Source organism: Haliotis cracherodii, unplaced genomic scaffold, assembly GCF_022045235.1.
Source record: "Haliotis cracherodii isolate W230 unplaced genomic scaffold, xgHalCrac1.p SCAF_3, whole genome shotgun sequence".
Taxonomy (NCBI): domain Eukaryota; kingdom Metazoa; phylum Mollusca; class Gastropoda; order Lepetellida; family Haliotidae; genus Haliotis; species Haliotis cracherodii.
In genome coordinates this window covers 74,941,103-74,966,560 of record NW_027266286.1, presented here as the reverse complement: position 1 = coordinate 74,966,560, position 25,458 = coordinate 74,941,103, and the positions used below count along the sequence as shown (strand labels likewise).

General features: G+C 43.7%; 1 protein-coding gene across 1 annotated transcript; it reads left to right on the top strand.

Moving 5' to 3' along the window:
• Positions 1 to 645: 645 nt before the first annotated feature.
• Positions 646 to 25,150, top strand: LOC139474417 (cell division cycle 5-like protein). Its single transcript, XM_071257430.1, has 19 exons — positions 646 to 760; positions 1,623 to 1,726; positions 2,069 to 2,230; positions 2,907 to 3,028; positions 4,180 to 4,276; positions 4,902 to 4,952; positions 5,538 to 5,614; positions 6,397 to 6,500; positions 6,668 to 6,747; positions 11,633 to 11,708; positions 16,535 to 16,699; positions 17,472 to 17,646; positions 18,037 to 18,158; positions 19,504 to 19,809; positions 20,431 to 20,631; positions 21,037 to 21,234; positions 22,351 to 22,434; positions 22,842 to 22,970; positions 24,304 to 25,150. Exons 1-19 carry the CDS (start codon positions 716 to 718, stop codon positions 24,397 to 24,399), a joined length of 2,394 nt encoding a protein of 797 aa, XP_071113531.1. The 5' UTR covers positions 646 to 715; the 3' UTR covers positions 24,400 to 25,150.
• Positions 25,151 to 25,458: the final 308 nt, after the last annotated feature.

The following is a 25,458-nucleotide window of genomic DNA, read 5'->3' as shown; positions in this document are numbered from 1 at the left end:
AAGTGTGAACCGATAGATATATTTGTTAGAAATTAATTTGTTTTAAATTCAGTCGAGCTTATCAATTTCTTTTTATTAATATGTTTTAATCCAGTGGATAATTAGTTCTCGTGTTTTTTGTATTCTTTTAGATTCTATTATGATTTTAGCTCTGCACCTCTATGCTATTTAAAAAGAGCCCTCTTTCACGTTGGCGGTACGGGAAGGTGTGCATATCGTTAAGAACAACTACACCTGTTTATATTACTGGTCGTATTCCTGCATTGTCCAACAAAACATTTGCATTTGTTATGATTTTTCTCTTACGTTGATTTACACGAAGATAATGGTTGGTACCGAACTCGAACGACGTATAAAGTACGAAAGCCGTACAGCTGACTAAGGGACGCAACTCTGCAATGCCTATAAGAGGCCATCAGAACACTTGTCTCACCCAAAATCGACTAATATAAATAGAATAAATTTTCATTCGAGTTCTAATTAGAAATAACATTTTAGAAACATCTCAACTGAGGTCAGTCAACATGACAGATATTCTTCCAACGATTTGGACGAAAACATCGACGAGACTTTTTCCCGGTTCATCTATCCGGATTCGAGTGTTATTCCGCGAGACTTCGCGAGAGACCTTTATTCAGGCACTTCCGGTGGAAGAAGCATTATTTTGCTGCAAGTGTTTAGTCAGTTAAAGTGAAGTTACCTACACAATATCAAGATGCCGCGTATTATGATCAAGGGGGGTGTTTGGAGAAACACAGAGGTATGATATTACCGTCACAATTAACTACTTTACATGTTTTGAAAATGAAATTCTGCGTTTGTTTAGGCCTATATTTGCGAGACCTAGGGTGGTTTACCGATGCACCCAATTGCTATTCGTGAGGAAAACGTTTCCGTAGGCTTTGTCGGATATTGATTGGTAAACCAAGTGCAACACCAATATTCTTATTATAGTAAATCAACAGAAGTCAGGTATGATGATAATTGATTACTGTACAAATACTGGAAGTCGTGTTTGTATTCATTCCTCCACAAATTCTTCAATTCATACTGAGAGTAAATATACATATCACCCTCACCAGTGCCATCACAATGATCATTGCATGCAAAATGGCGAAAATTGTAAGATCGTAATAAACATTGATAAATACAGTGATTGAATTAAAGAGTGCTGAGCTGTGCTTATTCACATGCTTGTTGTTACCCTGCCTGGCGCAGTTGAATTTCTATTAAATTCTACTGAATTTTGTTGAAGAAGTTGTCCTTGATCCTGTTAATATCAAGAAATATTTAAGCAATCTGTACATTGGCAGCCAGTAGGAGCACTGCAGAATTATTTGCTGTTTGAAATGTCAATGTGTTTTAAATGAATAGTTTGTTCAGAAATATGCCCCAAATAAAAAGTTTGTTGGTAGTGTTTCGTCGTTCAGAGTGTTTAACATACATTAATCATGTTAATATACAGGTACATGATCATGTAGATTATTGCTCTAAACAGGCTAAATCAGTATTTTGTTGTTATGAACATAATGAAATAACTTGATCATCATGTATTGATGTAAGTTTAGATTCTTTCGCAAACACAAGTATTTTTGACATTATTTTGCATATTTTTTTAACAGGATGAAATTCTCAAGGCAGCTGTTATGAAATATGGCAAAAACCAGTGGGCTAGAATTGCATCCCTCCTGCACAGGAAGTCAGCAAAGCAGTGCAAGGCTCGATGGTTGGTGTTTATAATGATCATGCACTAACTATCTATCATATTTCAATTACTGTGATCATATTTATAAGACCCCTGTTGCAATTGCTGGAATAAATAGGTCAGCAGTCTCACATTCTTGTCAAAAGAGTTGATAAAATTTAATGATTAATTATGAAGTAATTATTAAGTATTTTATGAAAAATACTTCCGATAGCTATGATGAAACTTGTTGACTCATCTGAAATCTAAAGTTTTTTGTTAATATATCAGTACATCCAGGACTAGTATTAAACCTTATTCACCTGAACATTTGCATTATTTCTATATTTCCACATGGTTATAAGCACTGGTCTGGTGTTTAAGGTACGAGTGGCTTGACCCAAGCATCAAGAAGACAGAGTGGAGTCGGGAGGAGGAAGAAAAACTTCTCCATCTGGCCAAGCTGATGCCCACACAGTGGAGAACCATCGCACCCATCATTGGCAGAACCGCTGCTCAATGTCTGGAACACTATGAGTTTCTCCTGTAAGTTGTCATGACAGGGTTAGGCACCACCACTCATCAGAAACTAGTGAAGGTTCTCAAGTATTGATTGTTGGCTATTACCAGTTATGTCCCTTCTAAGCCTCTCCTATGGACCAATCAGATTCCACCTCTCGCATCACTTGCGTTTGTTTCACACAAAATGGTGGCGCCAAGTCAGGACGATCTGATCGATAATCAAGATCTATATTGTGATAAAATGGGTCTTTCATCACGAAATGCATCAGATCACGCGAGCACCTTGATTAAAAACATTAAAAGATTTGGAAAATATCAGCTGACAACGAGTTGGCGGTGCACATGCTATGCATAGACTCGTTGGTCAAGCCAAAATCTAACTCCATAATACCAGCCTAGTTCGGCAAGGGTGGAAACTGGACTTTTATAGTCAGTTAACTCTCTCTTGCCTCTGGAAGATGTGGACCAGCTGGATATGTTCAAAGGTGTCTACCCCAGTGAATAAGCGCTGTAGAAAATAGGTACTAGTAACACGTAAAGGATTGTATAAGTGTGAGTGAGTCAAGTAAAACACAAGTGATGAGTATAGGCTTTGGTTATTACACTTAATAAAATCCATTTATTATTTTATTATTGACTGTGTGTTGAGTTGTTGCTATCAGAGCGGAGTGCTGTTGATGCGGATGCTCCTTCTCTCTAGGGACAAAGCACAGAACCGAGATGATTCTGAGGATGATCCAAGAAAACTCAAACCGGGAGAAATTGACCCCAACCCAGAAACAAAACCAGCGCGACCTGACCCCGTTGACATGGACGAGGATGGTGAGATTGCTAGTGGGCCAGAACATGTTGCTGGTATTGTTTGATGAACTAGATGATTGGATGGTGACAATGGCTACTGAGGAAGGATATTGTGTCCTTCATTAAAAAAACGAGTTTTTGAAGATGAGCTTTCGATGATCCATACTGATCCATTCTATTATTGTATTCACCACCATTGCTTTGTTTTCTGTCAGGTTGGAATTACACCCTTCTTTCAATAGAGGCATATATCTCCATCACTAGTACATGGGAACTGACTCATCTTGTTGGGTACCATCTCACCACCTTACATTTTCACCACTTCACCGTCACATCTCCCTAGCCCACCCGTGAAGATCCAGGTTTGGACAGGTCTTCAGCAACCTATGCTTGTTGTAAGGGGCAATTATGCTTGTCATAAGAGGCAACTTACAGGATTGGCAGGTCAGGGAATGATGCTCATGAAATCAGTCATTGGATTGTCTGGTCCAGACTCGATTATTTACAGACCACATTTATATAGCTGGAATAGTGCTGAGAGTGGTGTTAAGCAACAAACAAACCTCACCATCACACCTCAACTCACCATCTCACCCCCTATTCTCACACCTCTTCTCACATATCACCTCCTCAGGACTCCTCTTTGTCGGTACTCATGAAAACATCCCCTCCAACTAAAAGTGCAGACATGATCCAAGGGTTAGCTTTTAAGAGTTTTTATTTGGATGATGATCTATGCCAAAATATCTTAAGAAGAATCATTTGCAGGAGAAATTCACCAAGGCTGATAGAATTCACTGAATACATTTGGTCGTTTCGCATGACAAGTATCCATTGCTGTTGGCCTATTTCCACCTGGAATCCCCATTTTTAAGATAATCTGTTAAACCTCGGACATTAAGGTTCATTTGAAAAAAATTAGCCTAAGGATTGATACACTCTGAACAAATTATCCATGATTGGAAAGTCAGCGTTAGAAATTGGCCCTAGTCCTATAGTCCTTACCAAACTGCCCAATAGTAAAGGTATCCTAAGGACTAGTAGAAATTTGCCCATTTTAAGGGTTTTGCTATATGTTATCATTATAAGGACTATTGGTCTAAAACTGTTTCTAACCCTGAAGGTGTCACAAAGTCTTGCAGCAGGTGTGAAGCTGTATTTGTGTGTTTCAGAGCTGGAGATGTTGTCCGAGGCCCGCGCCAGGCTGGCCAACACGCAGGGCAAGAAGGCCAAGCGGAAGGCCAGGGAGAAACAGCTGGAGGAAGCCAGGTACGTGCCACGGACACAGACACATCTCATGCTCTCTTCTCTCCACAGGGGAGACAACTATATGTGAGCACCAGTGAGATGGCTGGAACATAGCACCTTGGCAACTGAGGCAAGCAGGACTTACATCTGGCCAGAAGGATGCTTCATCACTGTCACTAATTACAATCGTCATGCTGGGTAGTGGAGGTTGAAAGTTTACAAAATACAGAGGCAGTTTATGATTAATGGGGTACCTAGATTAAAATACTCTCTGTATATGAGAAAATGTCAAAGTTCCCAGAACCAACAATATTAGCAAAATGTGTTTGGATGACCAAGCTTCAGATTGTTTTATGTTTGTTGACGGGGGTCATTCAGTTACACCATTATATGTGTCACACCAAAAGATGTTAAAAGATGGTACTTGTTGTTACGCTGCCTGGTGCTCGGCTTTAAGAGGCTAAAACAAGGACTGGTCGGCTCGGAGTCAGTACACTGTGTCTGAGTGGGGAATTCATGTTAAACTGGAACAGTGGGCTAGCACTATAAAATTAGTACAAGTAGCCACACATATGTCCATACATGTCGCTATGTAAGTGCAGTAATATTGTATGTGAGATGAAGCCCCATTTTACCTCTCTTTCAGGAGACTGGCGGCACTACAGAAGAGGAGGGAGCTCAGGGCAGCTGGCATTGAGTAAGTTGGTAGGATAGGTCAAACCAGCATTTGAAGTCATTATAAAACCCAACAAGACAGTCGGGCAGGTGACCCATAAATGTTGCCTGCTCATCTTCAAAGATACCTGCCCGCATTCCGACGTCGCGAAAAGAGACCAATAGCATCTTGGTTCAGTTGAAATAATGCAAACAATTACTTGAGAATCTACGAGGAGTTAAAATAAAACAGAATATGTAAGTAGTCTTAATATTATCTGCCAGTTGGACAGGTGGAGGAAAATTTCATGAAGCCCCACAGAAAAGTTACCAGCCACGGGAAGTCGGGCAGGCAGTTATTTCAGATACTGGGTCAAACTGTGGCCTGTGTTAACTTATTATTAAGAAGCACCCTGTTTGTGGAAGTGGAACAAAGTTACCATGGGTACTTCCTTTTATTATTATGTTTGGTAACCATGGTAACACAACTGGTCAACTTGAAAAATATTGATATTTTTACCTTTTTAGTTTGGCTGATTCAAAAGTTTGACGTTTGATTCAGTATTAGCTTGAGAAGATGAAGGCCAGTTGGGATGAGAATGAACGTGTTCTTGTGTCCGTGTTTCAGTGCGAAACAGAAGAAGAGAAAGAAGAGGGGTGTTGACTACAATGCTGAGATTCCATTTGAGAAGAAACCAGCTTCTGGTAATGCTCACTTGTCACTGGCTCATTAAATTACTTCTCATTTCTCGTAGGCAATTAGTTCAGAAAAAGAAAAATTTTTTAGATGTAAGGACCATCGCAAAAAGATGCATGTGCTCTTGTCAATTGTGCAGGAGCCGTCTTTTTCATAGACAGGATGGTCATGTCATGAATATACCTTGCACACCACCAATTTACGGTTGGCAGTGTCAAGAATCGTGCAGTGGATGCAAGTATTTACGGTTTCATAGCTAGTGAGTGTTTGGTGTAGCAGTTATAAAAGCGAACAGTTAAGGTAAGAATCAATTTTTTTAACTTAGTGAGTGACTGTGATCAATACTTGCATTGAGAAGTAAAAAATCACATAACACCGCTGTTTAAGGGTGCACGATGTTGCCTGTATATCAGTAAATTGAGGTTCACTCTTTCCCCAGTACCTATCACAGCATCACTCTATAATGCTTGGCATGTCAGGTGATTTCAAACAGCGATTTGCATTGTGTGTTTATACACTTGCCGAAGAGCATGCATTCCGAACGTGCATCTGTACATAATTATTGAATGAGTAAACATTATGTTGTACCAGCATCTTGTTTTGTTCCATTTATGAACTTCAATTCATATGCTGGTGTTTCAACTTGCTACAGAATTCAAAATTTAAAATTAGAAAATATGTCATGATATACGGCCTTGTACATTGTAAAATATTGTGATACACATTAAGCCACCAATACCCATCCCTACAAGTGTGTGGTCCCAACACTAACATCCCCTGTATTGTGCAGGGTTTTACGACACGTCGGAGGAGCACTACAATCCCCTGGACCCCAACTACAAGAAGCTGCGGCAGCAGAACCTGGACGGGGAACTCCGCAGCACCAAGGAGGAGGTGGGACACTTTAGCTTATTTCAAATAATCTGGGAAAAACAAGATTTTATTCTGAATTTTTGTGAAAATGGATAAAAACGGAATTCATCATTGGGTCGAGTGTTAGTCAGGTAAGACTTGTAAGGACGTGTGAGCTAACACCGTATCTTTTCCTTCCCTCACTCCAGAGAGATAGAAAGAAGGACAAGCAGAGACAGAAGAAGCGGAAGGAGAACGACCTTCCTGGAGCCATTGCTGCCCAAACAAAGTACGTCAGTGTTATTCATGTTATCAAGTGTTAACAATATCAGGGTTTATAGACAGGTATAACATGGGACGTGGGATTGGATAATGGCTTCATCCACACCTAGACAAGGTTCAGCCTCTTAATATAGGACATGATGTAGGACAGCGGCTTCATCCACACTTCGAGGTTCAGCTCTTATTATAGGACAGCGGCTTAATCCACACTTCGAGGTTCAGCTCTTATTATAGGACATGGTATCGGACAGAGACTTAATCCACACTTCGAGGTTCAGCTCTTATTATAGGACATGGTATAGGACTCCGGCTTAATCCACACTTCGAGGTTCAGCTCTAATTATAGGACATGGTATAGGACACCGGCTTAATCCACACTTCGAGGTTCAGCTCTTATTATAGGACAGCGGCTTAATCCACACTTCGAGGTTCAGCTCTTATTATAGGACATGGTATCGGACAGAGACTTAATCCACACTTCGAGGTTCAGCTCTTATTATAGGACATGGTATAGGACACCGGCTTAATCCACACTTCAAGGTTCAGCTCTCATATAGCACATGGTATAGGACACCTGCTTAATCCACACTTCGAGGTTCAGCTCTTATTATAGGACATGGTATAGGACACCGGCTTTATCCACACTTCGAGGTTCAGCTCTAATTATAGGACATGGTATAGGACAGCGACTTAATCCACACTGGAGACGACTGTGATGGAGATGCAGCCAGACTAGTGCGGTGTAAGACAACGTGCACTGTTTCAGTTAGTTTCAGCAAGACTTCCAGGTGCAGTTGCCCCTTCATGATTGTACATTGAGAACCCCACCCTTGTGTCTTTGATGTCAAATATATCAGCACAGGAGATTGTATTCATTATCCCCAATTGTTCTTCCTACTTTGTCAATTTTTTTACTTATCCTGCATTACTCCTTAATGCATTCACTGCTTACTTACGACAACTAGGAGGACAGCGCTGCGAAGGTCCTGGGTGAAGAAATAAAGTTGTTGTTCTCAAGTCCCAATCAATGGCCTTCCGTCGCTGTCCTGTGACCTTGATGACACCTAAGGTCATCTCCACATCACTGCTTATCGCAGCACAGCTAGGACGTGTCCCAGGGGAGCTCTCCTTTTGGATTAATTTTAGACCTTCAGTTTGTCTACAATCTTAAAAATTGATCTGCGATGGGTGATGTATTCTTTTCATATTACTTTCACCATGTTGTGTAGTTTTATGTGAATTAATTAGGCGTGAAAAGACTCTTGTCTTTTTTCCCGCCAAAATATTGTTGTTCACCGCCATTTTGAATTGTGTTACAATCGTTTGCCTGCCAAGGTAGTCATATTGTTTACAATTCTCAGCTACGTATGTATAACATATTCTTATGTTCTTAAATACTACTAGCTTTGGCGTAACAGTGAGTTGCGTATACTCAAATTATTGTATACTTTTTCAACTTGTTAAAAATATGGTTGCCGATAGATTAATATCAAATCTACGGCTTTCTTCCAGTCCCGCTTCATTAACAATTCTTTTATTGCGTACCTATGTTTATTCGATTAAATAGTTTTTGTTGGTATTTTTGGTTTACATTGAGTTGCGTATATGAACTATTGTATACTCTTGCAACTCGTAGTTTTGCTGATAGATTATTGTTCAAGTCTATGGCATTCTTCCACTACCGCCTCATCAACAATGGCGTAATTGTGTAACTTATGATTGAGCGTGGTACTAATTGTCGTGGGAAAAATCTTACAAAGATTATCATCCTCGTTGTTTGGTCTGTACGCAGATGTGCTCTCCAAACCCTAAATGAAAATATAAATACCTTTGGTTTACATTGAGTTGCGCAAAAAAAATATATTTTTTACCCTTGCAACTCATAATTTTGCCGATAGATTAGTGTTCAAATTCTTCGGGACTCTTCCAGTATTGTCTCATCAACAAGGGTTTAATTGCATAACATACCTTTGAGCATTGTACTAATTGTCGTGGGAAAAACCTTACAAAGATTATCATCCACGTTGGTTGGTTTGCGCGCAGGTGTGCTCTCCAATCTCTAATGTAAATAACACCGTGATGTATCTGGAATACTGCTAAAAGCGGCGTTAAACCCAACTCACTCTAACGTAAATAGCCTTGGTTTACATTGAATTGCGTATATAAAAATATTGTATACCCTTGCAATTCCTATTTTTACCGATAGTTTACTGTTCAATTCTACGGCATTCTTCCAGTACCATTTCTTAAATGGTTTAATTGCGTAACTTATGTTTGCGTGGTGTACATATTGTCGTGGAATAATCGCCCAAAGATCTTTATCCACGGTCCTAGGCATGCACGTAGATGTGCTCGCCAAAATTCAAAATGTAATTTTTGTGTAAATCTCTAATCCAACGAGTTTACTATATAAAAGCAGATTACTCACAATCATATTTTGCAGTTATTCCGTTGTGAGACGAGAGGAATGTCACTATCGCAGAATAGCGAATGACATGGTTCGGTCATTACCACCCAACCGTTATTATCGGCAGGTATTATGACGCCTGTGACTGCAGAAGTACACCATTCACCGAAATCAACAATACCGGACGATTTTGTGAGTATCGTAACTGCTCCTATTTTTTCAGCCGCTGGACACTTCCAGATACATGTATGTTAATCTGTGACGTCAGCGACAGCACCAGCGTATCAAGATGCTATGATGGGGGTAGATTAGACACAAGCCTTGATCCTGTCAATACCTTTGAGCTTTGTGTCTGATTTATCTGCGCCGAGCGCAGCACTTGACTACAACCCAAGCACTTCTATTACGCAAGCGACGCACGATCAGCTTAGCGCTGTTCCAACATATCCAGCATAGACCTGCGTCGAGCGCAGCGTCTGACTGCTACCCAAGCGCTCCAAAGCGTTAAACCCAAGACTTTATAGCATTTCCAACTGAGATTCTGGTTTCAAGGGCAGTCTATAACGTCAACCTTGGTCATCTACTCCCCTGTTCAATGAACAGATCACAGACACGCACGTCAAGTTCCCAAAAAGCTTGGAAAGTCCAAGCGGGCTGGCAAGTCAGGGAATTATAAGCCTAGACGCGCGTTTCTCAGGGAAGACCAGAGACAAGTTTCAAGGACGATTTCGTACTTATCGCACTATATCATGGTGTCCGTATACGGGTAGAGATAACCCCACCGTTGACCACAGTTTGATTAAGAAAATCCAACATAGACATACTGTTGGTAAGAAGAGCTGTAGAGTGGGTTCACAACCCAGTCTCTACACCGGGGTTTTATCCTCACACCTACCTGGTACTCATGAAGGACCCAGACAAGATGAGAATGATCCACAATCTCTCTGTGTTCAACGAATGTTTGATTCTTGATCAGTCTCGACTATCCATCCCAACCGTAGACTTTTCAGGTCCAGTTCATTGGGGTTCACTACCAATGGTAGTATTTCCCATTTCACATGTCAGTAACACTTATGGCTATTTACAGGAGTAATGAAGCCAATAACTATCTACACTTGACGAACACTTGGTTCGAGTCATAGATGGAGGGCGATCTACTGTCAATACACATGTCAATAATTCGGATAGACAATCAACGAGGCGAAGTCGGGAGTATTCTCCTTCCTATTGACTTCAGTTCATAGGAGACCTGTTCAAGACAGACCAGGATATCCTATCTGTACCGAGGGACAGATAGCACAAGTTTCTACTTCTTTTGTCATCTACTCCACACCGACCACACACACTTCGCTAGGGTTAATCACCTCGGCACAGGAGTTAACTAGCATGGGCTGCTTACAACTGCGACCAATTCAATTTGACTTGTGTATTACTTGCCTAGGCCACCAACTCATGGCGTATATCTCCCCGTTGCCGGATCCGCAGACTTGGGTGGTGGACGAGTTCAGTATCACTTGGGAAGGGCAAAAACTTACACTTTTCTGCCACCACTTTTACTTCCCAAGGTGATACAGGGGATCAAGGAGACAAGGTATCTCAATCTCTCCTTTGGTCGCACCCTGGTAACCGGCGAGAGGGTAGTTCGTCAAGATCGGAAAATTCTAGCCGAAAACGATTCACTACCCCTCTCACAGTGGTCCAACCTACTCATCCACCCTCAACAGAAAATTGCCTCACCCAACGTCTGCATGCATGGTTCGTCTTTAAAAAACGTTTAAGTGTGAAGGGTTATTTTGACACGGGCAACAAAGCTATAGCTTTTAGTTCATCGTTACTCTCCCAGAGACGACGATGACAAGTGGGGATCACTTGAGACTTTTTACAGGGAAGAAAAGAATCAAGACCCTACGATTGCGTCACAATTCCTAGAGGAATACCCCCTACATTGCGTACCCAAAAACACTTGGAAGGTAGCACCATTACTACGTAATTGGCTGCAATTATCTTAGTGTTGGCCGTTTCCGGAAAATCACAATGTGATTAAGGTCACGGAACTACAGGCCATATTATGCTCATTCAGGCTTGAGGATCAGAAGGCCAAGATCCACCCACCTGATTGGGACTTGAACGTGGTACTTCGAGGTTTGCGAGGGCCTTGAGAACAGCAACTTTATTTCTTCACCCAGGACCTTCGCAGCGCTGTCCTTCTAGTTGTCGTAAGTAAGCAGTGAATGCATTAAGGAGTAATGCAGGATGAGTATACAAATATTTAGATTTTACTAAGTTTGTAAACAGTTCTAACCAACGTCTTGTGTGTGAACGTACAGCTCACCAGCTTCAGTGGCCGAAAGATCAGTGATGTCCCTTGTTTGTGATATAAAGGTCACAGTGGCCTGATGCTACATCAGTGTAGGATAACTCCTAGGAGATATGGCTTGGCTTAGATGTAACCAGCGGGGATGATAAAATTGCCATATTGTTCCAGCTTTACGGAGCCTGTGAAGAAAAGGAGCAAGTTGGTGCTCCCCGCACCCCAGATCTCGGACGCTGAACTTGAAGAGGTCAGTATAGTTTTCTTGGTACCTTTTATTGTAGTAAATTGACTGAAATTTTTAAAACTTATCCGGTCTCACGGTGTGCGTTTGCCCTTCTTTCCTTAAACAAAAATATAGTCTGTTCAAACTCAAACAACGACTCCACACAAGGCGATTAGAAAGAGAATGGGTAAGCTGGGGATGTCATGTGATCAATTAGGCAGGAAACAGGCCAGGGCACAGCCTATTGTTGTTGATGGTAGCCATGGATATGGGGGATGTGTTGGGGTGCGTTGTTTTAGGATTGTTTCCACACAAGGATCGAGAAAGAAGTGGAAATGCATACTGCATGTACTGTGAGATAGGATAAATATTTATACATATAGATATACAATTTATTGTAAAATTTATTTGATTCTGTGTGCTGGTGGTGAAGGTGGGCCAGTGGTTAAAGTGTTCATCTGTCTGGTGTTATAGATGGGTTTGATTCTGTGTGCAGGTGGGGAAGGTTGGCAGGTGGGTAATGCGTTCACCTGTTCGGTGTTCTAGATGGGTTTGATTCTGTGTGCAGGTGGGGAAGGTTGGCAGGTGGGCAATGCGTTCACCTATTCGGTGTTCTAGATGGGTTTGATTCTGTGTGAAGGTGGGTCGGTGTGTAATGCGTTCACCTATTCGTTGTTCTAGATGGGTTTGATTCTGTGTGCAGGTGGGGAAGGTTGGCAGGTGGGTAATGCGTTCACCTGTTCAGTGTTCTAGATGGGTTTGATTCTGTGTGCAGGTGGGGAAGGATGGCAGGTGGGTAATGCATTCACCTGTTCGGTGTTCTAAATGGGTTTGATTCTGTGTGCAGGTGGGGAAGGTTGGCAGGTGGGTAATGCGTTCACCTATTCGGTGTTCTAGATGGGTTTGATTCTGTGTGAAGGTGGGCCGGTGTGTAATGCGTTCACCTATTCGTTGTTCTAGATGGGTTTGATTCTGTGTGCAGGTTGGCAGGTGGGTAATGCGTTCACCTGTTCGGTGTTCTAGATGGGTTTGATTCTGTGTGTAGGTGGGGAAGGTTGGCAGGTGGGTAATGCATTCACCTGTTCGGTGTCCTAGATGGGTTTGATTCTGTGTGAAGGTGGGCAGGTGAGTAATGCGTTCACCTGTTCGGTGTTCTAGATGGGTTTGATTCTGTGTGAAGGTGGGCCTGTGGGTAATGCGTTCAGCTGTTCAGTGTTCTAGATGGGTTTGCTTCTGTGTGAAGGTGGGCCGGTGTGTAATGCGTTCACCTATTCATTGTTCTAGATGGGTTTGATTCTGTGTGCAGGTTGGCAGGTGGGTAATGCGTTCACCTGTTCAGTGTTCTAGATGGGTTTGATTCTGTGTGCAGGTGGGGAAGGTTGGCAGGTGGGTAATGCATTCACCTGTTCGGTGTCCTAGATTGGTTAGATTCTGTGTGAAGGTGGGCCGGTGAGTAATGCGTTCACCTGTTCGGTGTTCTAGATGGGTTTGATTCTGTGTGAAGGTGGGCCTGTGGGTAATGCGTTCAGCTGTTCAGTGTTCTAGATGGGTTTGCTTCTGTGTGAAGGTGGGCCGGTGTGTAATGCGTTCACCTATTCATTGTTCTAGATGGGTTTGATTCTGTGTGCAGGTTGGCAGGTGGGTAATGCGTTCACCTGTTCAGTGTTCTAGATGGGTTTGATTCTGTGTGCAGGTGGGGAAGGTTGGCAGGTGGGTAATGCGTTCACCTGTTCGATGTTCTAGATGGGTTTGATTCTGTGTGCAGGTGGTGAAGGTTGGCAGGTATGTAATGCGTTCACCTGTTCGGTGTTCTAGATGGGTTTGATTCTGTGTGCAGGTTGGCAGGTGGGTAATGCGTTCACCTGTTCGGTGTTCTAGATGGGTTTGATTCTGTGTGCTGATGGGGAAGGTTGGCAGGTGGGTAATGCGTTCAGCTGTTCAGTGTTCTAGATGGGTTTGATTCTGTGTGCAGGTGGGGAAGGTTGGCAGGTGGGTAATGCGTTCACCTATTCGGTGTTCTAGATGGGTTTGATTCTGTGTGCAGGTGGTGAAGGTTGGCAGGTGTGTAATGCGTTCACCTGTTCAGTGTTCTAGATGGGTTTGCTTCTGTGTGAAGGTTGGCAGGTGGGTAATGCGTTCACCTGCTCAGTGTTCTAGATGGGTTTGATTCTGTGTGCAGGTGGGGAAGGTTGGCAGGTGAGTAATGCATTTACCTGTTCGGTGTTCTAGATGGGTTTGATTCTGTGTGCAGGTGGGTAAGGTTGGCAGGTGGGTTATGCCTTCACCTATTCGGTGTTCTAGATGGGTTTGATTCTGTGTGAAGGTGGGCCGGTGTGTAATGCGTTCACCTATTCGTTGTTCTAGATGGGTTTGATTCTGTGTGCAGGTTGGCAGGTGGGTAATGCGTTCACCTGTTCGGTGTTCTAGATGGGTTTGATTCTGTGTGCAGGTGGTGAAGGTTGGCAGGTGGGTAATGCGTTCACCTGTTCGGTGTTCTAGATGGGTTTGATTCTGTGTGAAGGTGGGCCGGTGAGTAATGCGTTCAGCTGTTCAGTGTTCTAGATGGGTTTGATTCTGTGTGAAGGTTGGCCTGTGGGTAATGCGTTCAGCTGTTCAGTGTTCTAGATGGGTTTGCTTCTGTGTGCAGGTGGGCCGGTGTGTAATGCGTTCACCTATTCGTTGTTCTAGATGGGTTTAATTCTGTGTGAAGGTTGGTAGGTGGGTAATGCGTTCACCTGTTGAGTGTTCTAGATGGGTTTGATTCTGTGTGCTGATGGGGAAGGTTGGCAGGTGGGTAATGCGTTCACCTGTTCAGTGTTTTAGATTGGTGTGATTCTGTGTGCAGGTGGGGAAGGTTGGCAGGTGGGTAATGCGTTCACCTATTCGGTGTTCTAGATGGGTTTGATTCTGTGTGCAGGTGGGTAAGGTTGGCAGGTGGGTAATGCGTTCACCTATTCGGTGTTCTACATGGGTTTGATTCTGTGTGCAGGTGGGGAAGGATGGCAGGTGGGTAATGCGTTCATCTGTTCGGTGTTCAAAAGGGTTTGATTCTGTGTGAAGGTGGGGAAGGTTGGCAGGTGGGTAATGCGTTCACCTGTTCAGTGTTCTAGATGGGTTTGATTCTGTGTGAAGGTGAGCCGGTGTGTAATGCGTTCACCTATTCGTTGTTCTAGATGGGTTTGATTCTGTGTGCAGGTTGGCAGGTGGGTAATGCGTTCACCTATTCGGTGTTCTAGATGGGTTTGATTCTGTGTGCAGGTGGTGAATGTTGGCCGGTGTGTAATGGGTTCATCTGTTCGGTGTTCTAGATGGGTTTGATTCTGTGTGAAGGTGGGCCTGTGTGTAATGCGTTCACCTATTCGTTGTTCTAGATGGGTTTGATTCTGTGTGCAGGTTGGCAGGTGGGTAATGCGTTCACCTGTTCGGTGTTCTAGATGGGTTTGATTCTGTGTGCAGGTGGGGAAGGTTGGCAGGTGGGTAATGCATTCACCTGTTCGGTGTTCTAGATGGGTTTGATTCTGTGTGAAGGTTGGCCGGTGAGTAATGCGTTCACCTGTTCGGTGTTCAAAAGGGTTTGATTCTGTGTGAAGGTGGGGAAGGTTGGCAGGTGGGTAATGCGTTCACCTGTTCAGTGTTCTAGATGGGTTTGATTCTGTGTGAAGGTGAGCCGGTGTGTAATGCGTTCACCTATTTGTTGTTCTAGATGGGTTTGATTCTGTGTGCAGGTTGGCAGGTGGGTAATGCGTTCACCTATTCGGTGTTCTAGATGGGTTTGATTCTGTGTGCAGGTGGGGAAGGTTGGCAGGTGGGTAATGCGTTCACCTGTTCAGTGTTCTAGATGGGTTTGATTCTGTGTGCAGGTGGGGAAGGCGTGCCAGTGGGTAATGCGTACACCTGTTCGGTGTTCTAGATGGGTTTGATTCTGTGTGCAGGTGGTGAAGGTGAGCCAGTGGGTAATGCGTTCATCTGTTCAGTGTTCTAGATGGGTTTGCTTCTGTGTGCAGGTGTTGAAGGTGGGCCAGTGGGTAATGCGTTCATCTGTTCGGTGTTCTAGATGGGTTTGATTCTGTGTGCAGGTGGTGAAGGTGGGCCAGTGGGTAATGCGTTCATCTGTTCGGTGTTCTAGATGGGTTTGATTCTGTATGCAGGTGGTGAATGTGAGACAGTGGGTAAAGCGTTTAGCTGTTCAGTGTTTTAGATGGGTTTGATTCTGTGTGCAGGTGGGGAAGGTTGGCAGGTGAGTAATGCATTTACCTGTTCGGTGTTCTAGATGGGTTTGATTCTGTGTGCAGGTGGGTAAGGTTGGCAGGTGGGTTATGCCTTCACCTATTCGGTGTTCTAGATGGGTTTGATTCTGTGTGAAGGTGGGCCGGTGTGTAATGCGTTCACCTATTCGGTGTTCTAGATGGGTTTGATTCTGTGTGCAGGTTGGCAGGTGGGTAATGCGTTCACCTGTTCGGTGTTCTAGATGGGTTTGATTCTGTGTGCAGGTGGTGAATGTGGGCCAGTGGGTAATGCGTTCAGCTGTTCAGTGTTTTAGATGGGTTTGATTCTGTGTGCAGGTGGTGAAGGTGGGCCAGTGGGTAATGCGTTCAGCTGTTCAGTGTTTTAGATGGGTTTGATTCTGTGTGCAGGTGGTGAAGGTGGGCCAGTGGGTAATGCATTCAGCTGTTCAGTGTTTTAGATGGGTTTGATTCTGTGTGCAGATGGTGAAGGTGGGCCAGTGGGTAATGCGTTCATCTGTTCGGTGTTCTAGATGGGTTTGATTCTGTGTGCAGATGGTGAAGGTGGGCCAGTGGGTAATGCGTTCAGCTGTTCGGTGTTCTAGATGGGTTTGATTCTGTGTGCAGGTGGTGAAGGTGGGCCAGGCCAGTGAGTATGCTCGGCAGCAGGCGGAGGAAGCCTCGAGGGGGGACAGTGCCTCCAGGGGACTCCTGCAGGACTACAATGCTACTCCCAACGCTGTCAATCTCCGGACTCCTCGCACACCTGCTGCTCAAGACACAATATTACAGGTAAGTGAAGATGTAAAACAACAAAAGCATACTTGTGAAGCAATAATCCTTAGTGATTTTAGCATTAAATCTGTTGTTCCTCCCAAACTTTAACTTTGGCTTACTATTGTCTTAACATCGTGATCAATTTGTGAAGAAAGAGTTTTTTCCTTCACTTGAGACCTTTTTGTGCTAGATGTGCTTTTAATTTGAATACCAAATATTTGTTGACGTAAGGGAGTAGCATTACTAACAATTCAATTATGTCAGTATATCTGCATACGTAGGTTTACTTTCTGCAATGGTTACACTTTCCCAATCTATTTTGACATTCTCTATCTCCTAATACACATAACTGACTGCTGTCAAAGTTCCGTCACACACCCAAGCTAGACATCAAAACATCACTCCTGCAACTCTTCTGGCACTCCCCTCCACACCTTGTGATATGCTTCCTTCTGCTGTACTTCATGACTCCATCAAGTCAGTGACACTCCCCTCTGCTATACTTCATGACTCCATCAAGTCAGTGACACTCCCCTCCACCCCTCTCCACCTTCTGATATGCTTCCCTCTGCTATACATCATGACTCCATCAAGTCAGTGACACTCCCCTCCACCCCTCTCCACCTTCTGATATGCTTCCCTCTGCTATACATCATGACTCCATCAAGTCAGTGACACTCCCCTCCACCCCTCTCCACCTTCTGATATGCTTCCCTCTGCTATACATCATGACTCCATCAAGTCAGTGATACTTCCCTCTGCTATACATCATGTTGCTGTCTTGCAGGAAGCCCAGAACATCATGGCGCTGACCAACGTGGACACTCCACTGAAGGGGGGACTCAACACCCCCATACACAACAGTGACTTCAGCGGCATCACCCCCAAACACCAGACATCCCAGACACCCAACACCGTCCTTGGTACACCCTTCAGGACCCCCGGGCAGGTGGGGGAAGGGGGTAAGTGCTGCAGGTAGTCTCTGCCCCTGGGGCAGAATATGTCCCCAGTACTCCACCCATAGGGAATATATCCCCAGTACTCCACCCACGGGGAATATATCCCCAGTACCCCACCCATAGGGAATATATCCCCAGTACTCCACCCACGGGGAATATATCCCCAGTACTCCATCCATAGGGAATATATCCCCAGTACTCCACCCACGGGGAATATATCCCCAGTACCCCACCCATGATATTGGATATCTATGTATGTCGCCCCCAAGTTTTTGTAAGACAATGTGTGAAGCCCATTTCTGGTGTCCCCCACCATGATAGTGTTGAAATTTTGTTAAATGAGGCGTAAAATCATACTCACTCACATTGTAAGATTATATTTCTGATAACCAGGTATCACCCCAAGGACAGGCCTAACCCCCCGGGCCACCCCCCAGGGCACACCGATGAGGGACAGACTGAACATTAACCAGCTGGACGAGGAGGAAACTGCTCAGTACGACAAATTCTACCAGGTACTGACACACGTACCATGCATACTTTCATAACTATGTGCGGATGCCAAACTCTAATGTAGGATTAAGCTAATAGTTAGAGCACATTCTGTATTCCTTCAGGTCCCTAGCTCCATGCTGCCATGCCTGGCATGTGACCTGACTGAACCATGACAGGGTGGACACAGTCAGCAGCTTGGCTGTGTCACCGTACGTAGACGGCATGGTTCAGTACTCATGCTGTCAACCACTAGTTTATATCACACAGGCTGTGACAGAGCTGAAACATTGCTGACTGCAGAACCATACATTATCACTTCCTCACTCACTACTGATAACTACCCTGTGAAGATCAGGGTAACATTCGGTCTTTAGCAATCCATGCTCGTTGTAAGGGGCGACCAACGGGATTGGGTTGTCAGACTCGCTGACTTGGTTGATGCATGTGTAACTGATATATAGCTAGTCATTCATGATATGAGCTGACTTGGTTTGATGCATGTTTAACTGATGTATAACTAGTCATTCATGATATGAGCTGACTTGGTTTGATGCATGTTTAACTGATGTATAGCTAGTCATTCATGATATGATCTGACTTGGTTTGATGCATGTTTAACTGATGTATAACTAGTCATTCATGATATGAGCTGACTTGGTTGATGCATGTTTAACTGATGTATGACTAGTCATTCATGATATGAGCTGACTTGGTTGATGCATGTTTAACTGATGTATAACTAGTCATTCATGATATGAGCTGACTTGGTTGATGCATGTTTAACTGATGTATAACTAGTCATTCATGATATGAGCTGACTTGGTTGATGCATGTTTAACTGATGTATAACTAGTCATTCATGATATGAGCTGACTTGGTTTGATGCATGTTTAACTGATGTATAACTAGTCATTCATGATATGAGCTGACTTGGTTTGATGCATGTTTAACTGATGTATAACTAGTCATTCATGATATGAGCTGACTTGGTTTGATGCATGTTTAACTGATGTATAACTAGTCATTCATGATATGAGCTGACTTGGTTTGATGCATGTTTAACTGATGTATAACTAGTCATTCATGATATGAGCTGACTTGGTTGATGCATGTTTAACTGATGTATAACTAGTCATTCATGATATGAGCTGACTTGGTTTGATGCATGTCATCGTATCCCAATTGCGTAGATCGATGCTCATGATGTCAATCACTAGATTGTCTGGTCCAGTCTCGATTGTTTACAGACTGCTGTCATATGGCTGGAATATTGCTGAATGCAACATTAAACAACAAACAAACAAACACTATTGATGCCAAGACTCTTGCCTGTGCTAACGCTGTTCTAATGATGTTCTGCTTTAGCGAGATATGAAGGAACAGTTGAGACGAGGCCTGGCTGGACTACCGGCGCCGAAGAATGACTACGAGATCGTTGTCCCAGAGGATGAACTGCAGGGTGGCGAGGAATCATCGGCGATGGACAGTCATGTTGAGGACCAAGCAGACATCGACAACCAAACCGAGCTAGAGATTCAACAGCGACGTCTTGAAGAACTCAAACTGAGGTCGCAGTCCGTGCAGAGGGACCTGCCAAGACCCACTGATGTCAACTCCAGCATCTTGAGAGTGGTCGGTCCAGGGGATCCACCTCTTAGTGAATTACAGAAGGTGGGTCACATACTTGATACATTGTAATCACCGTCAGTGACTGTTGTGACATAACATGCAGGGATCCTGATTTCTGATTGGTCTGCTACTGTGCCAGGGGTATTGAATCTAGTGTGCCAGAGGTATTGAATATAGTGTGCCAGAGGTATTGAATCTACAGTGCCAGGGGTATTGAAGTTACATTGCCGGGGGTATTGAATCTACTGTGGCAGAGACAAACCAACTGTATTTGTTTTCAAGACCCGTGAAGATCCAGGGTAGAATAGGTCTTCAGCAACCCATGCTTGCCATGAAAGGGGACTATGCTTGTCGTAAAAGGCGACTAACAGAATCAGGTGGTCAGACTCGTTGACTTGGTTGATGCATGTCATCGTATCCCAATTCCGTGGATCGATCCTCATGGTGTCAATCACTGGATTGTCTGGTCCAGACTTGTTTATTTACAGACCGCCGTCATATAGCTGGAATATTGCTGAGTGCAGGGTTAAACAACAAACAAACAAACAAACAAACTGGTTACTGGTATGAAACTAATGAGTGAAACATCAACTTGGAACCACAGTAGTTTATGTCAAAGTTATTACATGCAGTATACCTGCTTAACCACTGACTCCCTCACAGGCGGAGGAGCTGATCAAACGAGAGATGATCACAATGGTCCACTACGATGCAGTGTACAGCCCCACCCTGGCCCAGCTGGGCATCACCCCCGGCTCGAAGAAACCTGTCCCCAGCCAGAAGGGCATCGTCAACCAGGCCCAGCACCTGGCGTTCCTAGAGCAGCACCCTTACGACAACTTCTCCGAGGAGGACCTGCATGATGTGAGTTACAGGGGGACGATGCACCAGTGCATCTGTGGATTGCGATTTTTTACTTCGTCATTCATGATAAAAGTATCAAACTGTTACGCCAAACACTAATTAGTAGTGAAAATAAGTCTTGAAAACGTAAATATTTACATACATTGCGGTGTACTTGATTCTTCCAACTGTGAATCATCAGTGTGCCAGGTATTTGGCCTTCACGTCTGTTAAAAAGATGGCTTATGCACCACAGATAAGAGCACATGCAAGTATTATGATACGTATTGGATAACACTTATCTGAGAGTGTTGATACGTATTGGATAACACTTATGTGAGAGTGTTGATACATATTGGATAACACTTATGTGAGAGTGTTGATACATATTGGATAACACTTATTGAGAGTATTGCATCGTTTCAGGCACGAGCGATGCTGAAGCAGGAAATGGAGGTGGTAAAGGAAGGGATGGGTCACGGGGAGTTGTCTCTCGAGGCGTTCTCCCAGGTGTGGGACGAGTGCTACTCCCAGGTCCTCTTCCTGCCCTCCCAGGGCCGCTACACAAGGGCCAACCTGGCCAGCAAGAAGGACAGGATTGACTCACTCGACAAGAGGCTGGAGGTAGGTGGGCAGGGCCTTCAGGTCAAGTTGTATAGCCATGGTGGACGTGTCCTGTGTACAGTGTTCAGCAACAATGGTTGCAGAGGGTATATATGTCTGGGTGAATAGCTTTAAAGCCAGTGTGGCCGTGTCCTGTGTACAGAGTTCAGCAACAATGGTTGCAGAGGGTATATATGTCTGGGTGAATAGCTATAAAGCCATGGTGGACGTGTCCTGTGTACAGAGTTCAGCAACAATGGTTGCAGAGGGTATATATGTATGGGTGAATAGCTATAAAGCCAGTGTGGCCGTGTCCTGTGTACAGAGTTCAGCAACAATGGTTGCAGAGGGTATATATGTCTGGGTGAATAGCTATAAAGCCAGTGTGGCTGTGTCCTGTGTACAGAGTTCAGCAACAATGGTTGCAGAGGGTATATATGTCTGGGTGAATAGCTATAAAGCCAGTGTGGCCGTGTCCTGTGTACAGAGTTCAGCAACAATGGTTGCAGAGGGTATATATGTCTGGGTGAATAGCTATAAAGCCATGGTGGCCGTGTCCTGTGTACAGAGTTCAGCAACAATGGTTGCAGAGGGTATATATGTATGGGTGAATAGCTATAAAGCCATGGTGGCCATGTCCTGTGTACAGAGTTAAGCAACAATGGTTGCAGAGGGTATATATGTATGGGTGAATAGCTATAAAGCCATGGTGGCCGTGTCCTGTGTACAGAGTTCAGCAACAATGGTTGCAGAGGGTATATATGTATGGGTGAATAGCTATAAAGCCATGGTGGCCGTGTCCTGTGTTCAGTGTTAAGCAACAATGGTTGCAGAGGGTATAGGTATGGATGACTGTGTTCGAGAACTTTGACTCCTGAGAGTTTCTGTAGCTTCAGTTTTGTTAAGTCTAGTGTTTCCTTGGTAGTAAAGATTTGGTGCATTATGTTGTATTCCACCTTTCATGTGGTCCACACACTGATCACTGATGTGGCTGTAAGAATGCCGAAAGCAGAGAAAAACACTACTCACATGCACACTCTCACACAAACACCGCACACATGCAATAACCTTGACTGCAGTGTTAAACCCATTCCACACCACCCTCCCATGTGTATGTAGATGTGACTTTGTCTGCAGGCTAACAGAGGACACATGACAAAAGATGCCAAACAGGCAGCCAAGCTGGAGAAGAAGCTGAAGATATTGCTGGGAGGCTACCAGGTGAGTACTGACTGGACTGACTGGACTGCCTGGACAGACCGGACCGACTAGACAGACTGGACAGACCAGACAGATCGGACAGACCGAACCGACTGGACCGACCGGACCGACCGGACAGACCGGACTGACTGGACCGACTGGACTCAAGTGGGGTTATGCTGACTAATTTCTTTACTCTTTAGAAATCATCAGTAGAATTATTTGAAATAGTAGGAATTATAAAATGCTATTGATACTGAAAAGTCGAAGTGATGCACAACCTGTGACCATTATGGCCCAGGCATCACACTGGAGGAGACTTGTACAGAACTGTAGGGCCAAGGGGACAAAAGCCCAGTAAAACATCTGTATGGGAAAGATGTTGTAGAGAATGGGGCAACTGTTTGAGGTATGTGGTGTTGTTGCAGTCGCGGTCACAAGCCCTGGTGAAGCAGCTGCACGACGTGTACGAGCAGATTGAACAGACATTTGTTGAACTGAAAACATTCGAAAACCTCCGACAACATGAGATTGGAGCCATTCCTAAACGCATGGAGGTAAAGTTTCAGTCTGTCTTTAGGGTATACTTATTGGCTATATTTTCTTTTCCATATAGAGCATGGTGAAGCACATATGTGGTGTCTCCAGCTGGGACAGGACTGGGTAAACCAGACTCATAAGAACACCTACAACTTTAGGGATAACAACTTCTGGCTTATTGCATTTAGCGATGTTTAGATGTAGATTCTTACATTAAAATGCATTAAATGCAGTCAACCAGAATTTGTTATCCCTAAAGTTGTCTGTTTTCTTATTTACTCACCAACTTCTAGAATGCCGACAGTCATATGCACTCACTTTAAACCTGTTGGATGACACAAGGGATAGACTACTTTTCTCACAGTACATGAGGAGCTGCTCTGTTTTCTTCTTGTACTTTGTGAAGCCTATCGTTGGTGGTGGGGTAATGTAGTGGTTGTCGCACCATAGGCCTCGGTTAGATTCCCAACATATGTAAACTCTGTGAAGCCCATTTCTATTGTCCCAACCATATTATTGCAGGAATATTACTAAAACCTGGGCAAGAACTGTATTCATTCACTAGTAAATTTATGATGTGGGGAATGTGTTCATAACTCTCTGTAGTTACAACTTGATCTTAAGTGTCAGTTACAACCTGTTACAACTGGACATTGAGTGTCAGTTACAACCTGTTACAACTGGACATGAAGTGTCAGTTACAACCTGTTACAACTGGACATTAAGTGTCAGTTACAACATGTTACAACTGGACATTGAGTGTCAGTTACAACCTGTTACAACTGGACATGAAGTGTCAGTTACAACCTGTTACAACTGGACATTAAGTGTCAGTTACAACATGTTACAACTGGACATTAAGTGTCAGTTACAACCTGTTACAACTGGACATTGAGTGTCAGTTACAACCTGTTACAACTGGACATTGAATGTCAGTTACAACCTGTTACAACTGGATGTTGAGTGTCAGTTACAGCTTGTTACAACTGGACATTGAGTGTCAGTTACAACCTGTTACAACTGGACATTGAGTGTCAGTTACAACCTGTTACAACTGGACACTGAGTGTCAGTTACAACCTGTTACAACTGGATGTTGAGTGTCACTTAAAGCCTGTTACAACTGGACATTAAGTGTCAGTTACAACCTGTTACAACTGGACATTGAGTGTCAGTTACAACCTGTTACAACTGGACATTGAGCGTCAGTTACAACCTGTTACAACTGGATGTTCAGTATCAGTTACAACCTGTTATATCTGGACATTGAGTGTCAGTTACAACCTGTTACAACTGGATGTTGAGTATCAGTTACAACCTGTTATATCTGGATGTTGATTGTCTGTTTCAGTCCTTGACAGAAGACGTTCAGAGACAGACGGAGAGAGAACGCGAGTTACAGAAACGATACGGAGAACTTCAGCATCGGCGGGACATCATTTACTAGTGGATGAAATGTGCATGTACAGGCGGGACATTATTTACTAGTTTTACAGACTTTGCTTCAACATCTTCATCAGTTCACAATGTGTGGTGCCACGTCGTCTCAGTGCCGCAGTTCGCTGTTAAAGTCCTTTAGGTTTCCAGCAAGATAAGCCTGGGTCTGATTAGGTTTTCAGGTCTGTCACCACCATGACCATGCCGTGGTTTCCACCAAGGTGGGGAACTAAGACCTGATCACCCACAACAAGCTGACACGATATGTAACTGAAACATTGTTGAAAGTGGCTTTGAACCCAACTCCCTTGTAGTGTGGCGTACACTGCTGTTGCTGACTGGGAAGTGCTTGTCAGAAGAGAGTTTTACATCCAGGATCCCTGGTGACCACAGTGCAAGCAGCAAGATTAAAACACTTCTTATCATCATATGTGAACATAAACCAACCAGTCAAGTTGTCATGGTAACCAATTGGTCATTGGAATTCTTTTTGGCTAGAAAAGATCTGGGGATTTATGACAAGGCTTAGTTTTGTATGATCTAGCCACAGAACTATGTTTGACTGATTTCAAGCCTTCCTACCGAGCTCACGTTACCCAGGGGATTCCAGGTTAGAAAAGGTCGTCAGCATCCTATGCTTGTCCTGCAGGATGACTAAATGGATTGGGTTGTCAGGCTAACTTGGTTGATTCATTGTCATCATGCATAAACAACAATGTAAGTTGTATCACGATCACTCATACATGTTTTTTTTTGCGTCCCGCGTTTTATACCACAAGCCTTGAGTGATGCTGCTACAACAAAATTATCTTGTCAACAAGTTTTAATATGACACTGTATAAGAATTAAAACAAATTCGAAATTTGTAGAAAACAGCGTGCAGCCTATTGCTTTGAAGCGGGGTATAAGGGATTTATTATGCCTCTCATATATCCAGATGCAGCCTGTATTGCTTGTGGCGGGATATAAGGGATTTATTCTCCCGCTGAGAATGTATTTCCCTCCAAGGCGGGATACATCATATTTTATCAAGATCACATGAACCAATCAAATCTCATCATTCTGACAT